Source organism: Thalia democratica, chromosome 1 (genome assembly GCF_965202585.1).
Source record: "Thalia democratica chromosome 1, ktThaDemo2.hap1.1, whole genome shotgun sequence".
Classification (NCBI taxonomy): Eukaryota; Metazoa; Chordata; class Thaliacea; order Salpida; family Salpidae; genus Thalia; species Thalia democratica.
In genome coordinates, this window is record NC_139165.1 from 60,956,186 (window position 1) to 60,970,937 (window position 14,752).

The 14,752-nt window shown below is 26.0% G+C and overlaps 1 protein-coding gene across 1 annotated transcript; it reads left to right on the forward strand.

Annotated features, from left to right (window-relative positions):
- Positions 1 to 7,677: 7,677 nt before the first annotated feature.
- LOC145840391 (tubulin alpha-3 chain-like) lies at positions 7,678 to 12,023 on the forward strand. The gene is made up of 2 exons (XM_082947680.1): positions 7,678 to 7,906; positions 10,897 to 12,023. The coding sequence occupies exons 1-2, from the start codon at positions 7,786 to 7,788 to the stop codon at positions 12,021 to 12,023; spliced, it is 1,248 nt and encodes a 415-aa protein (XP_082803806.1). The 5' UTR covers positions 7,678 to 7,785.
- Positions 12,024 to 14,752: the final 2,729 nt, after the last annotated feature.

Genomic DNA, 14,752 nt, shown 5'->3' on the forward strand with positions numbered 1-14,752 from the left:
CTTCTAAAAAATAAAATTCAGAATATCACTAAAAACGTTGTTTATTGACTTTGTTTTGGTTATTTGATAAACTTTGAATAATGAATGTTTAATTTATTACACTTAAAAATTACAAGTTTCCGTAACAAAAAATGCTCGTTTTTGCCCAGCTGAAGTAGGTTTCAAATAGAATTTTAATTGTGACGTGATAATAGGTAAAAATTTTAAAGTAGTATTTTTTTCTGGGAAACTTTTTACTAAGATGCTCTTAGTTCCCATTATAAATTGTTACTTAGTGTAAATAACTTTTGATTCAGTATTTTTTTTAAACTAGTAAGTACAATTTTACTTAAAAATGTCCAATATTTTACTTAGTTTAAAAAAGTTTTATTTTACTTAGTTAATTGTATATAATAATGTTGTGTGAAACTTTTAAACCTTGAAAACTTCAATTCTGAGAATTTTCAAAATCATCTCTAGACCACTACACCACCTTGCAATTTATTCTTTTATTATTTAATTGTATTTTAATATTTTTGTTTAAGTTGTTTTACTTTTGTATATCTGTTGGCCACAAAGTTGATTCTTGATTTTTTGAAGTTTTCAACTCAGAGAGATTTCAAAACCATATTTAGAATCCCTGCAAACGTTTAATTATAATTCAAAGATATTTTAATTTAATTGTATAAGTCTAAATAATTTTTTTAGTGAAATTTTAAGTTTTATAGATTAAATTACTATAAAAAAAATGTTTTTATTATAAATAGATATATAAATTTAATCAGTTTAAAATTTAAAAGAAAATTTTGTAAGAACCCAATCTATACTAAGTTTTAAATATTGAAATTCTCTTTATAAAAACTTATTCTAGTTTTAATTTTTATATAATTTTGTTTAGTGATAAAAAGGTTAATTTTTTATAGGGTAAGTTAGTTATGTCTGTAACAGTTGAAGAAATAAATAACAATTGTTTTTTAAACCTTTCATTGGAAGAAAAAATTCAAATATTTTGATATAAAATTTGTAAGCTCATAACTTTCTTCTGGTTCTTTTAGTTTTAATATATCTAAATTTAATACAGTATAATAAATAAAAAAATATAATGATTTTCTTTTTTACTTCTTATATGTTTTTTTTTATTTCTAAAGATAAAAAAGCATTTTAAACATAGAGTTTTTCGGCTAAATATTGCGTAGTACGCACAATGCAATGCGTATTTAACTAGCAGTGCATACCTATCAAATGCGTACTTATACGACAAATTAAAAACAAAAAAATTGTGAACCCCCTTTGAAAAATTTCTAGACACGTCCCTGCCGCAAATACATATAATTTGAATGTTACTAATCAAAAAAAGACACCTTTTTAAATGCTTTATTAAAACTAAATATAAATTAAATATTTTTTAACTATTAACTTCAGCATCAAAACAAAAGTTCGAATATCAATTATAATTAGAATAAGTTGAAATATTGTTATTAAAATCCACATTAAAAATACATTAAATGTTACCTTAATAATAAAATTAATTGTCATAAGATAAAACTTATAAAACAAAACTAATTATAAGTTTAGTTTTATTTACAACTAAAGTTTTTAAGTTAAGAAAATAAAATTAAAAATACTAAAACAAACACACTAATTAAACGGAAGGTCAATAAATAAAGCACCATATTAACTATTAAATTTTTTTTTTTTGTGAATTTGGAGTTTAAGCCGTTATAACTCTTAATAGTGAAGTTAAATTTATTGTATTTTAACTGTAGTTTATAAAACATAGCGTTTACTTTATCCCAACTATAAGATAGATAAACTAATTTTTTTTTAATTCAAATATCATGAAACTAAATTAAGTTCGACTTTGTACCCGATAGTGCATGGTAAACTGATGGATCTACGTAATTTTGTCAGTTTTTAGTTATGATGTACAAACAAAGAACTTACTTAATTTAGAGTAAAGCAAAAGTAAAAAGTATTGTTAAAACTCAAAAGAAAAATTATTGATGATAAACCATTTAAAAAACGCTTACAAGGTTTAAATATCAACAATTAAAACATACAAAAAGTTTTAACTATAAAGCTCAAATCCCTAAGCAAATGTTCACCAGCGCTAAAACATAAAAATCATACCAAAAACCTGACCATGTGATAACTGTCACCAAAGTAAGCCCAATTCGCAATCAGTTGTTGACAAAACACATCAAACTGTTATTGTAATAAATACATTAATCTTTGAAGACTACCTTATCAAAAAAATTTACTACATGTTTTTTTTACTTAAAAGAAAAAGCTTCAGGATGTTACTTAGTTAAAATAAAATCTAAACCAAGTGAAAATTGTAAATTTAAAAAATTCTGTAAAAAATTGTAAAGAAGTAGAAGTAGTTACATTAATATAAACTAAAAACTATTTATAGTGTAATAAATATACACCTAGCATACTATTAAACCCAAAAAGCTTAGTTTTTTATTAACAAAACAAAAACTGGCTAAAAATAGTTAATATAAATTTACAAAAAGCCAATTTAACGTATACTAAATAGACATATGACCAAATATAAACTAAAAACATTTAGTCCAAATGAAACACAAATCACATATTTAAGGCATCTTAACTTACTTAATATAATAGCTTTTTTTTTTTAAAGATTTTCTAGAATACTAATCAACAACTGATCCAAATACCTGAAAGAGTTTAGGTCAATCTCTAATCTAGGTCTTTCAATTTTTTTTTTTGAATGTCTCGTATTATGTGTATAAACCGTATTAATTAGAGTAAAGTAATTAACCTCAAGTTAACCTCAAGTTCTTCTAAGTATTCAACTTCAACTAACAAACTTGCGAGTTAAACACCGTATTAAATTTCAGAATACCTCTTTCTACAAACAAAGAATTTGTTCAAGTCAGTGCAGGCACGCGACAAACATATCTCAAAACTACTTTTGCATAATAACTAAAATTACAACTTGCAGCACCACCCCAAGCTGATTTACAATACTGAACGAGCAGATAAAAAAAGCTGTAATACACCCTTTTTAAAGTATACGTACCGAAGTAGTGTCTCAATTTTGATATATAAAACAAATTTTTGAGAACTAAGATTTGAGGCACTTTAAATGTGCCTTATAATTTAACTTGTTATATAATACCACTTCTTGATATTTAATATTTGCACGTTGCTCAATAGCTGTCCTGGACAAAATGTTAATATGTATTCAAGAGGTGTGCGACTCGATAACCGAAAGTTTCTTCGTGCACCAGCTTTTAGGACCAAATATTTTGAGCGTCTATATCAAAACTAGTTTACTTTACATTTAATTTCTTTTTTTTTAAGTTCTAATGAACAGTAAAAACTTTATATTTGAAAATTTAATTTTAAAAAATTACCCAACTATTCAGCAATTTTTCTCAGCTCAAAGTATACAACAATACTCTTTCGGTCAGAATGTTAATAACTGAAGCAAGGACCATCTGCAAACAATCTCAATTTAATCTTTGTAGCTAAAAATAACTCATTTTTGCACACAAGAATTGAAATGTATCGTATGGAAACAGACAAGATGATTATCAATTTTCAATAGTGATTGATCTAAAAAAATGAGTGGGACTTGATCGGATGACAAACAATTTGGTTTAGATTTAATCCGAATTGGAATGAATAGTATACTGTTCCAAACTTTAATTATTCTTAAATAAGAGATAAATTGAGTTTTATTTTTACTTAACCACTTCAACGCACAGCTATTTCTTTTTACTTTATTAAAGCGTATTTTAGACAAAATCTTAAAGGTAAAACAGTTAATGTGTTTTTTACTTAAAATTCATTAGGTCGGTGCTAGGGAACATAGAAAATGTTGGGTATTTAGGCTCTTTTTTGTTTTTAATGGCAATCTCATATATATATATATTTATAATATAAGAAAACAACTAATTTTCAAATCGTTTACTTAGTTTCGATGCTTTATGCATCTCCTCAGAACGAAATAAAGAACAAAGTAAGATTTTTAAAGAATCAAACAAAAATACACATTGTGAAGTTTCAACTAAACTTGAATAGTTTTAGTTAGCCTATTTTAAAAACAACTTATGTACAAGTTAACTTATCTTTGCTTTGTTTGTTCTTGTTTTTGGATTTAGTTTGTTGTTATTTTTTTGTTATTATTTAGTGGTTTTTGTTCTTTTGAAATACATGTTTTGTTTATGTAGGCAGGGTTGCTGCCTTTCTTTTCTTTTATTTAATGATAAATCTTTTTTAATTTTTTCAATCTCGTATTTTTCCAAGCAACATAAATGGCATGTTTTATTATTTTTCGGTTTTGTTTTGGTTCTGCAGAGTATTTCCCATTTTAAATTATAGTCTTTTTTTGCGTCTTTTAACTCCCAAATATACTTCGATAGTTCGGTATTGTGTCTTTTTAATTTGTTGGTAAAGCTTGCTTTATGATTGCTATATCTGTTTTTAAATGTTGTACTAGTGGAACCTACGTAAAATTTTGTTATATCATCTGTTTTTATAGTTGCTTTTTAGATTATATTTTTTGATAGGCAATTATTGTTTAACGGGCATTATTCTTTCCTGCAGTTGCAGGTTTATATATATATATATATAACGGCTGTTGATTCTTTTAAGCACAGCCTACAAACAGGGTTGTTACCATCTGCTATTGGCTGTGCTCTTTTTATCACCAGTAGATGGTAACAACCCTGTTTGTAGGCTGTGCTTAAAAGGATCAACAGCCGTTATGTATGCGTTAAAAAAGGAAGGTTGTTTAAATAAGAGGAGCGAATTTATATATATATATATATATATATATATAAATATATATAGAATTAAGTTATTTAACTTGATAAATTAAATCTTTCACACTAAGCCCACCTTAAGGGCTTTATTAATAAAAAGGTTAATTTCAAGATGTAAAACTCAAAGGACTCGAGTTTCGTGCCTATGCACTCATCAGCTTCAAAACAAGTTTAAAATAAAGCACAAAACAAAACACACAAATGAAAGTTAAAATTTTAGCATAAATAGATTATGACGTAATTTTGAAACTATCAAAAATCATTCAAAACGGCTTGTGCGAAAATTAATTTACCATCGCCAGTTTATTGTCTTGGGTTTGCTGCATATTAAGTTTTTCTTATCAATTGTCTAATTTTCTTGTCTAAAATTTCTGAACTTTTATTATTGAATGGGAGTTTTAAGAAAAACTAAATATTTTTCAGGTTCTAATGTCTTTCTTCTATACAAATTTTTAAAATGTAAAAGAACTGTTTTGATAACTAACTCTTGTTGGTACACGTTTTTGTTTAATAATAACTTGATCTGTTTGATTATTCTTAGTAGTAACTTTGGGGAACAAATATTATGTGCACGATGACACAGAGTTCTGATTAGATTCACATATCTCTTTAGACTACAGTTAGATTGAAAGTTCAAATAATAACCTGTAAAGGTTTTCTTTCTATACAACGATGTTAAAAGTTGTTATTAAAGCTTGTAGTTACGTTTTCGATTTGATTTAACTAGAAGCTATTTGTATTTTATAAAGGAAACCTGGTTTATGTAAGCAATAAGATTTTGATTATACGGTTTCTTTATTTCTCTAATACTTTATAAGGTGTTTTATTGTCATTGTATTAATGTAAAGTTTTACTGTAGTTTAATTATAATGTAAGTTAACTTAAATTGTTAAACTGTTACTAATTGTTTTGTTTTTTATAACTCTTTTGATTACTTGATTACTATAAACGTTTGTTAAATCTTATCTCTTGTTAGCTTTGTACTCTACTAATGAGAACTGCTCGAAATGTATTTAGTTTTATCGAATTTGTGTATCTTGTGTATCTTAATGTAAAATTACTGGTCAGTTGTGTTCGAATATTTGAAAAAGAAATATTTTTATAAATATCAAAAGTTATATAAAAAAAAATTATTCAAGAAAATTAACTATAAACGTAGAGTTTATATTTAAGAATGTTAAAAAAAAATATTACAGAACTTACAATTTTTTTATTGCAATAAGTTATGGGTGTACTCACGATTCCTACCCATTTTTTTCATTTACTTTCTAGATGTTTTTTGATTTTATGTATATACTTTCTTTTTTAATTTTTTACTATCACTACTTGTTACCACTAACCCTTAATCTTGATCGGTAATCGGGTGAACATTTTTTGCAGTTTTGAACTGAGCGGATCCAAAGTTATGATACAAACTATATATTTCAAAATAAAGTAATGCTTCTTTTAAACTTAAAGTTTACTCATTAACTAGACTACCATAGAAAGTATACTTAAAGGTCAGTCTGATTTGCATACTTTCTGAGTCAGCTAATTTTTTTAAAGCTTTATTTTACGATTTTTTATGTATATCCCTATCCCTAACCCAGCTTACCCATACATATTAAAAATTAACCAAAAGATTTAGTTTTAATTATTAAAATTGAAAATAACGTAAAAATAAGCTTTTTTTGCTGACTCAGCAAATGTGCAAATTAGACTGACCGTTAAGTATAGTAGCCGAGAGCCGACTGCCATTGTATTTTTGCAACTTTTTTTTAGTAGGCAAAAATACTAGTTTAATTTTCAACGATCCCTATGCAGTACTGATATTTTTTTAATGACTACCAATTAACGGAGATATAAAGAAGTCGTCGTGTTCTTTTACGTTTAAAAGATTATAATAAAACTTTAATTAACTAAAAAAAGAACGCGCATGAGTGAAAGTTTAGTTTTTTTCATGAATTCTCTGATTTGAAATAAAGAATTGTACGATATAGAGTAAGAGTCGAAGTTTCAACTGAAAATCAATAATTATAACGTTATAGTAAAAGTATTCTTTTATATTAAAAAATTATTAGTAGTTTTTAGCTTTTAGCAAATCGTCTTAAATATTAAAAAAAATAATTTAATGAAGTTTTAAAAATGTTTTTAGTTTTTAAGTTTCCGTTAGTTAACTTTAAAACATGCAGTATGAAATTAATCACTCTGATAGTTATTCAATTCATAACAACGGTTAATGATGGAGCTGCACTTAAATCTTAAATAAGTTTAAATCAAAAATAGTGAACACTTGTTGTTATGGAAAATTTACGTCATCTAAACTTAAATCTAATAAGCCAATCAAGAGTCAGCTAGAATATGTACTAGACAGTAAACTTAATAGCAACATTATTGTTAAGAACAACTACCTGTTGACTACCTAACAAGTCAATCTGCACTGAAGTATTCAGCTACAATAAATATATATTCATAATGGTTAGAGTTACCTGTATTTAATTATTTTGAATGTTGTATAAAAGTTATTGTTTAAACTTCTTTAATTTTTAATAATTTGGGCTGTTTCAATATGTTGTTTTCCAAAAAAAAAACTTTTATATAACCTAATTTTTTTTAGAATAGAATCATAGATAAAAAGCTTTTGCTTTGTTTATATAAGTTTATTCACTTATTCAGTTCTCAAGAGTCAAAGGTAATTAATAAAGTACATGTTCAATATTTACTAACTACTTTTTTATTAAAGGTATTAAACATAGTAGTATCTGTTTCTATACATTACTAAAAAAAAAAACATGTTTTACAAATAAAAGTTATTTTACTAAATATCAGCTTTTAAAAACTGAAATAGTATATATTAACTCAATAAAAATTATACTTCTTCATAAAATTAATAAAAAAAAGTTTAATCTTTTAATTAAATTTTAAGCGCGAAGTTCTATCTGTTCACTGTGGCCAAGCAGGTGCTCAAATTGGAAATGCTTGTTGGGAACTGTACTGCTTAGAGCATGGAATACAACCAGATGGGCAGATGCCAAGTGATAAGACTATTGGTGGAGGAGATGACTCTTTCAACACATTTTTTAGTGAAACTGGAGCAGGAAAACATGTTCCAAGAGCTGTTTTTGTTGATCTTGAGCCCACTGTTGTAGGTCAGTAACAACATAAATTAAAGCCATAGGGTGGTCATATATATAAAAGAAACACTTTTTTTGTCCTGTATATAAATGTAAAAAATTTTTTTTTCAAGATCCACTTTATAATTTTTTTTTTGATTTTTAAAAATTCAGTAAGCTTTCTGAAAAGTTTAATAAACAAAAAATAAAAATACTTTTTTAAAGTTAAATTTTCATCATTGAAAAACTTATCAAAAACTAAATATATATTTTTAAGCATTTTAATGTTTTTTTTTCACTGACCAAAATACTAAAGCACTCTAATACAAACAATTCTTTATAAAAATAGTTAAACTTAGAATGTTAAATGTCCAGGTATTTACCTGTTTATTTTTATTTTTTAACTTGTGTATAGAAAAAATTATACTTTACCTTGAAACAATTTATTTGTCCAGACTGGTTTTGCCCAGTTCAACTATTAGCATTTTACTTTAAACTTTCAGAAAGTATTCCTTGCGAAATTAAAAAAATTGTAAAAAAAATGTTGACCAAAGTTAGATTTTATATTAAATTAAAGTTATTTGTTGATTAGAACATGATTTATTTTTATAATGTCACAATAGTAGCTGTAGTTTTAATTATATCTTAATTATTCTTTTAATAATATTTTTCAACCAATTGTGTTTAAGCCTTTGCTAAAATAACCTATAAAACTCTAAAAGTATATATTATATATTTATTAAAAAAGTTGAAACAAAAGAGATAAGAGGATAATAAGACTAATAACAGGGTTGCCATTTTACCTGGAATCCTGGAAAAACCTGGAATTTAAGAAATTTTGAAAAAACCTGGAAAAACCTGGAATTTTTAAGAACTAAAACAACTTCAGTAGTAAAGTTTTGGTTTGACTCAAAAAAATTATCATATAGATAAAAAATAAATAAAATAAGTCATTACCAAAAATTTTTTTATTAAAAAGCACATTTTAAGTAGCTTTACAGTTTCTTTTCAATATTTTTATACTATTTAGCACAGTTTCTTATCTAAATTTAACTTTAAACTAAAAATAGACCGAAAAATGTGTACTTTTAGAATCATTGAAATTTTTTTGAAAAAACTAGTGGCAACCCTGTAAAAAGCATCAAAATGACTTATATAAAATGAATTAACCATTATAACCTAAGTTTAAAGTTTGATCATGTAAATAAATAACAGAATAAAAATTGTAAAACTTATTTTGTACTTTTTTGAAATAGAAATTTTATATTGACTTAGTTCGAGAAAAATAAATTTTCAAAACCTCTTAAGTTTCTTGATTTATTTTTATTATGATCAAATTCCTTATACAAGAAAAATTATAGAAATCATCTTTTTTACAGAATGATCTGTTTAACTCAAGTAAATTAAAAATAAAATTAAACAAGCAGAACCAAAAAAAGTATTAAAACTAAAAGTAATTATTATTAATTGAATTTATATACAAATTTATAGCAGTTTTAAATATGTAAAAAATCTTATAATAATAATTCTATAGTATTCTTTGGAATAACAACTTTATTTTGTTAGTTTAAATTATTCTTAAAATTTTGATGGATACTGATTAAGTAGAAATTAACAAGCAACTTCGTTAAATATAGTTGATTTTACACTAAACTTTATTAGTATAAATAAGAAGTTTATAAGAAATAATTCTTAAAAAAGTATGTTTTTTTATTTCACAATTTTAGTCCATAAACTCTTTTTTATGATTTGACTTATCTCTTTTGAAATTTACTAATCAATAGTTAAAATATACTTTAGAATGGAGAATCTTAGTTTTTGAACCTATTTTTAGTCTATAAATAAAAATGGTAAGAACCATTAAAAAAATCAGTCACAGTCTTTTACAACCACTTAGAATAGATCTTTCGTTTATTAAAAAACAAACATTTTCAATGAAATTAAAATGGGATGAAGGTAGTCTTCCTCTTTTGATTTTAAAGACCGGACAGGATTGAATTTTAGATAAATATAAATAAAAATGGTAAGAACCATTAAAAAAATCAGTCACAGTCTTTTACAACCACTTAGAATAGATCTTTCGTTTATTAAAAAACAAACATTTTCATTGAAAATGTTTGTTTTTTAATAAACGAAAGATCTATTCTAAGTGGTTGTAAAAGACTGTGACTGATTTTTTTAATGGTTCTTACCATTTTTATTTATATTTATCTAAAATTCAATCCTGTCCGGTCTTTAAAATCAAAAGAGGAAGACTACCTTCATCCCATTTTAATTATTTTTAGTCTAGTTTTACAAGTTTTAATTTTATCCTTTTGTAAATCTGATTTTAACTTTTTTTAAAACAATTCTTAAGTCTGATTTCATCTTCTCAAATCATCAATTAAAAATTGTATTAAAAAAAAACATAGTAAAAAGAAAATTCATTTTAAAAATTCCATTTACAGTTTTATTTTATTTTTATTAAACATTACTTTTTAATTTAGTTTTTTTTTTCTTTCACAATTATGATAATACTTAAACAATAAACTGTTTTAATAACAGTTAGGTAGTATTCTATTTAAAAAAATTAAAAAAAAACACACATAAACGAGTTTTAATAGTTGGTGAGCCAAAAGTCCCTAAGACATTCAATCACGGATTAATTGTAAAAAATACAAAACTGGAAATAAATTTCTAAGTACATAATAATTTTCAATTTGTCTAATTTCCATTTCGTTATTTTTTGCAGATGATAGCTACGCTTCATAATAGTTTAAGAATCTTAATATTACAATAATAAAAACCAATCATACAATATGACATAGTAATATTACATATGTTACTGTAAGAAATTTTAAAAAATAAAGTATAAAAATAAATTATATAAGTATAGATTTCGTAAAAATATTACTAAGTTATCTAATTTTTATTAGAATATTTAAAAAATAAAAACTAGTTAAAACATTAATAAAATTTTAAAAGTACCTTTAAATTAAATTAATCTGTTGTAGTATTTGGTCACTTTACAAACTTTACTTTTATAGATGAAGTAAGAACCGGCACGTATCGCCAACTTTTTCACCCTGAACAGCTGATAAGTGGTAAGGAAGATGCAGCTAATAATTATGCCCGTGGGCATTACACTGTTGGTAAAGAAATAGTAGACCTTGTGCTAGACCGACTCCGAAAACTAGCTGATCAGTGTACTGGTCTTCAGGGTTTTCTCATCTTTCATTCCTTTGGAGGAGGTACTGGTTCTGGTTTTGCTTCTCTTCTGATGGAAAGATTATCTGTAGACTACGGAAAAAAATCCAAGTTACAGTTTTCAGTTTATCCCGCTCCGCAGATTTCCACGGCTGTTGTTGAGCCTTATAACTCAGTGCTTACTACTCATACTACTTTAGAGCACTCAGACTGCAGTTTCATGGTAGATAATGAGGCCATCTATGACATTTGCCGCCGCAACCTTGACATTGAGCGTCCCACTTATACTAACTTAAATCGAATCATTGGACAAATTGTTTCTTCAATTACAGCTTCTCTTCGCTTTGATGGTGCCCTTAATGTTGACTTGACTGAGTTCCAAACAAATTTGGTCCCATATCCCCGTATCCACTTTCCACTAGCAACATATGCCCCTGTGATTTCTGCTGAAAAAGCTTACCATGAACAACTATCTGTTGCTGAGATCACAAATGCATGTTTTGAGCCAGCAAATCAAATGGTAAAGTGTGATCCTCGTCACGGAAAATATATGGCTTGTTGTATGTTATTCCGTGGTGACGTCGTTCCTAAAGATGTCAACGCAGCAATTGCTACTATTAAAACAAAAAGAACAATTCAATTTGTTGACTGGTGTCCCACTGGTTTTAAGGTAGGCATTAACTACCAGCCACCCACTGTGGTTCCCGGAGGTGATCTAGCTAAAGTACAACGGGCAGTATGTATGTTGTCCAACACTACTGCTATTGCCGAAGCTTGGGCTAGACTGGACCACAAGTTTGATTTAATGTACGCTAAGCGTGCGTTTGTTCACTGGTACGTAGGAGAAGGCATGGAGGAAGGAGAGTTTTCGGAGGCTCGTGAGGACATGGCTGCTTTGGAAAAGGATTATGAAGAAGTTGGAGTTGACTCAGTTGAAGCAGAAATGGAGGAAGGCGAAGAGTACTAAATATTATATGCAAGAAAACGCACCATATTGTTTGTGTATAATTTACACTGTGTGTCTAATTTTTCACTCTACAAAACTCTCGTTTTTAAACCTTACTTTTATGTTATAATACATCTATGCAATAAAAAAAATAACACATCAATAACTATCTTTCTGTACGTTTTTTTAATGCAAGCATAAAAAGTTAAGAAATTTTTAAAGAGCAGTTTATCAAATCAAATGACATTTATAAAACAAGTTTTAAGCAGTGTTACTAAACTTTTTCAGAAATATATTCATTATGGTAGGCCTGCAGTCAGCAGCCTTATGTAAGTAACGGGCCAATTTTCCTATAAAAAGTCTTTCTTTTGCCGCAATTATTAAAAATAACTTTAGTAGACTTTCTAAACCAAAAATGTAATGAAATAAACAATAATAAAGCTCCAATAATAAATATTGTATGTATTTATTTGACAAATACATCGCTGAACGCAATTTTTTGCCTTGCCGGACGTGGTTTGCCGACCCCAGTATTAGACTGATGTAATTTTATAATGCTACATAAACGTTTTAAGAATTTGACCTACACAGCAAAAAATGAAAATGATCTCCGACTAATAAATTCGTACATATTTATTTTTTGATAACAGTAGTATTTATTTTTTTTTGCCTATATTAATTAAACCAATTGAAATGAGCTATTTCTTAAATTATTTTATAATTCATAGACTTACTTGTCTTTGTGTTTTTAACACGATGCCATAAATTTAAAAAAATATTAAAATCACATATGTACTTTTTACTTTATAGATCACAATAAAAGTTCTCGACTTAATGATAAATTTAAATTTTATTAACAAAACAATGTTTCACTCGTTTGAATTAAATCATCAGTTGAATAAAATCTACGTAAGGCTGGTTTCACTATAACGAGCGTAATATTTCGACGCATATTAAGTATTTCATGTTTAAAAATAGAAACTTTAAGTGTTTTAGTCTGTAACTACTTCTTTTTTCTATAACATTTAATTTAAAGAAATATTTGGAACTTATAGTTAAACGTTTTAAGAACAATTTCACAAAACTTTTTAAAGTTGGTGTTGATAGTTTGGATGTAAGTTTGATTTTTGAAAATATTTTGTATAAAACAATATACTTTGCGGACAAACTTCAGCTTATTTATGTAAGCCCAGATCAAAAACGAAAATTCGAAGTAATTATAGATTGTTGTAAGTTTGATTATTTAGTTTTTACTAAATTTATCTTACGACAGCAATTTTAACGGCGATACTTGTTTAAAAAAAAATTATTTAATGATTTGAAAACATAATGTTTATTTTACGAACAAATTTTTAAAATTTTAGATCAATTTTATTCAACTTTCTTAACTTAAACTTTGTGTTTTGTTATAGTTACTACTATCACTATTTTATGTTTTTATAGACAAAACATTGTTCCACTCCTATATTGTTACAAATAAATCTTATCTAAATAGAATATAAAAATATCCTTAAAGCTAATTAAGTTGAGAACTTAGAATTGTTTAATTCAAAGCAAATTACAATATTATATCGCCATTTTATGGTAGGTTATTAATTCCTACTAAAATCAATTCTAACCTGTTTAATTCCTATCAGATAATCTCCAATTCAAAACAATTCCCTCCCGTTTAATTCCAGCCTAATCAAATGAAATGCATTCTTTTAATTAATAAGCAACCGGATTTTTAAAAGTTTAAACTTTTTCTGATTGAACCAAATCGTCAAACTAAATTAGCTTTATATCCTTTAATGTTCAAATCGACTTTCATCCAATAATTAAAGTTTGGTTTAAATTCCATTCATTACCGATTAATTCCTAATCGAGTTTTCTCATATCCGAATTAGTAGTTATCCAATAATTATCTATCATAATTAATTTTTATCTGACTAGAATCCAATCAAACCTACTTTTGTGTAAGTTGGTACAAATAAAGCTCACTAAAATTTTTGTTTTTATTTCTCATAAAAGCAATTAAATAATCTAGCATCGTAAAGCATAATTTAAACTTTTGTAATTGAAAATACGTAACTTTTTATTTAAGATGTGATTAACGACTAGCATCACAAATTCAAAACTAAGATTATAACTGTTTGAAACGCTTTATTGGTTAAAATATATAGTGGATAATTTTTTTGCCAAAAGGAAATCTGAATTTTTGAAATCTTTCTGAAAGTTTTTAATGTGCATATAACTTTGTTTTATCTAGTATTTCTCAAAAACCTGATGAGGAATAGAAAAAAAGTTAAAAAAATTCCCTGGTTTATTTTAACTAATTACAATATTTATAAATAAAACAAATAGTTGTAGATAAGTTTAAATTAAATCTTCCCGATGCTAAATCCGGCCCACTACCTCTTTTTTACCTTAAAAATGCATTGTGAAAATAACTAAATAGATTTTTTATATATATAAAAAGTTAAGTATTTGTATTAATAATCGGAGTCTTAGTACACAGTAGTGTTTAGTAACTTAATAATTTGTATTGAAGTTTTACTGTTAAAGAGACCTTAAAAACTTTTTCAGTAATACATTTAAAAATTACTCGGTTTACTAAGGTATTTTTAAGAAGTCTGTCCTGCAAAAGGCTTTCAATTAAATCTCGCCCAGCGTCAAAAAAGTTGGCCAACATTCATAAGCAAGAAATTTTAATTCTTTTTCTCAATGTTTTCACATGTGTAGAAGATTTTAAAGCAAAATTCATTTTTTTG

Excerpts from the sequence above, each read along its gene's own strand:
- LOC145840391 (XM_082947680.1), top strand. The coding sequence starts at position 7,786 with ATGCCAAGTGATAAGACTATTGGTGGAGGAGATGACTCTTTCAACACA. Across the intron at positions 7,907-10,896 it reads TCTTGAGCCCACTGTTGTAG|ATGAAGTAAGAACCGGCACG; the intron begins GTCAGTAACAAC and ends TTACTTTTATAG.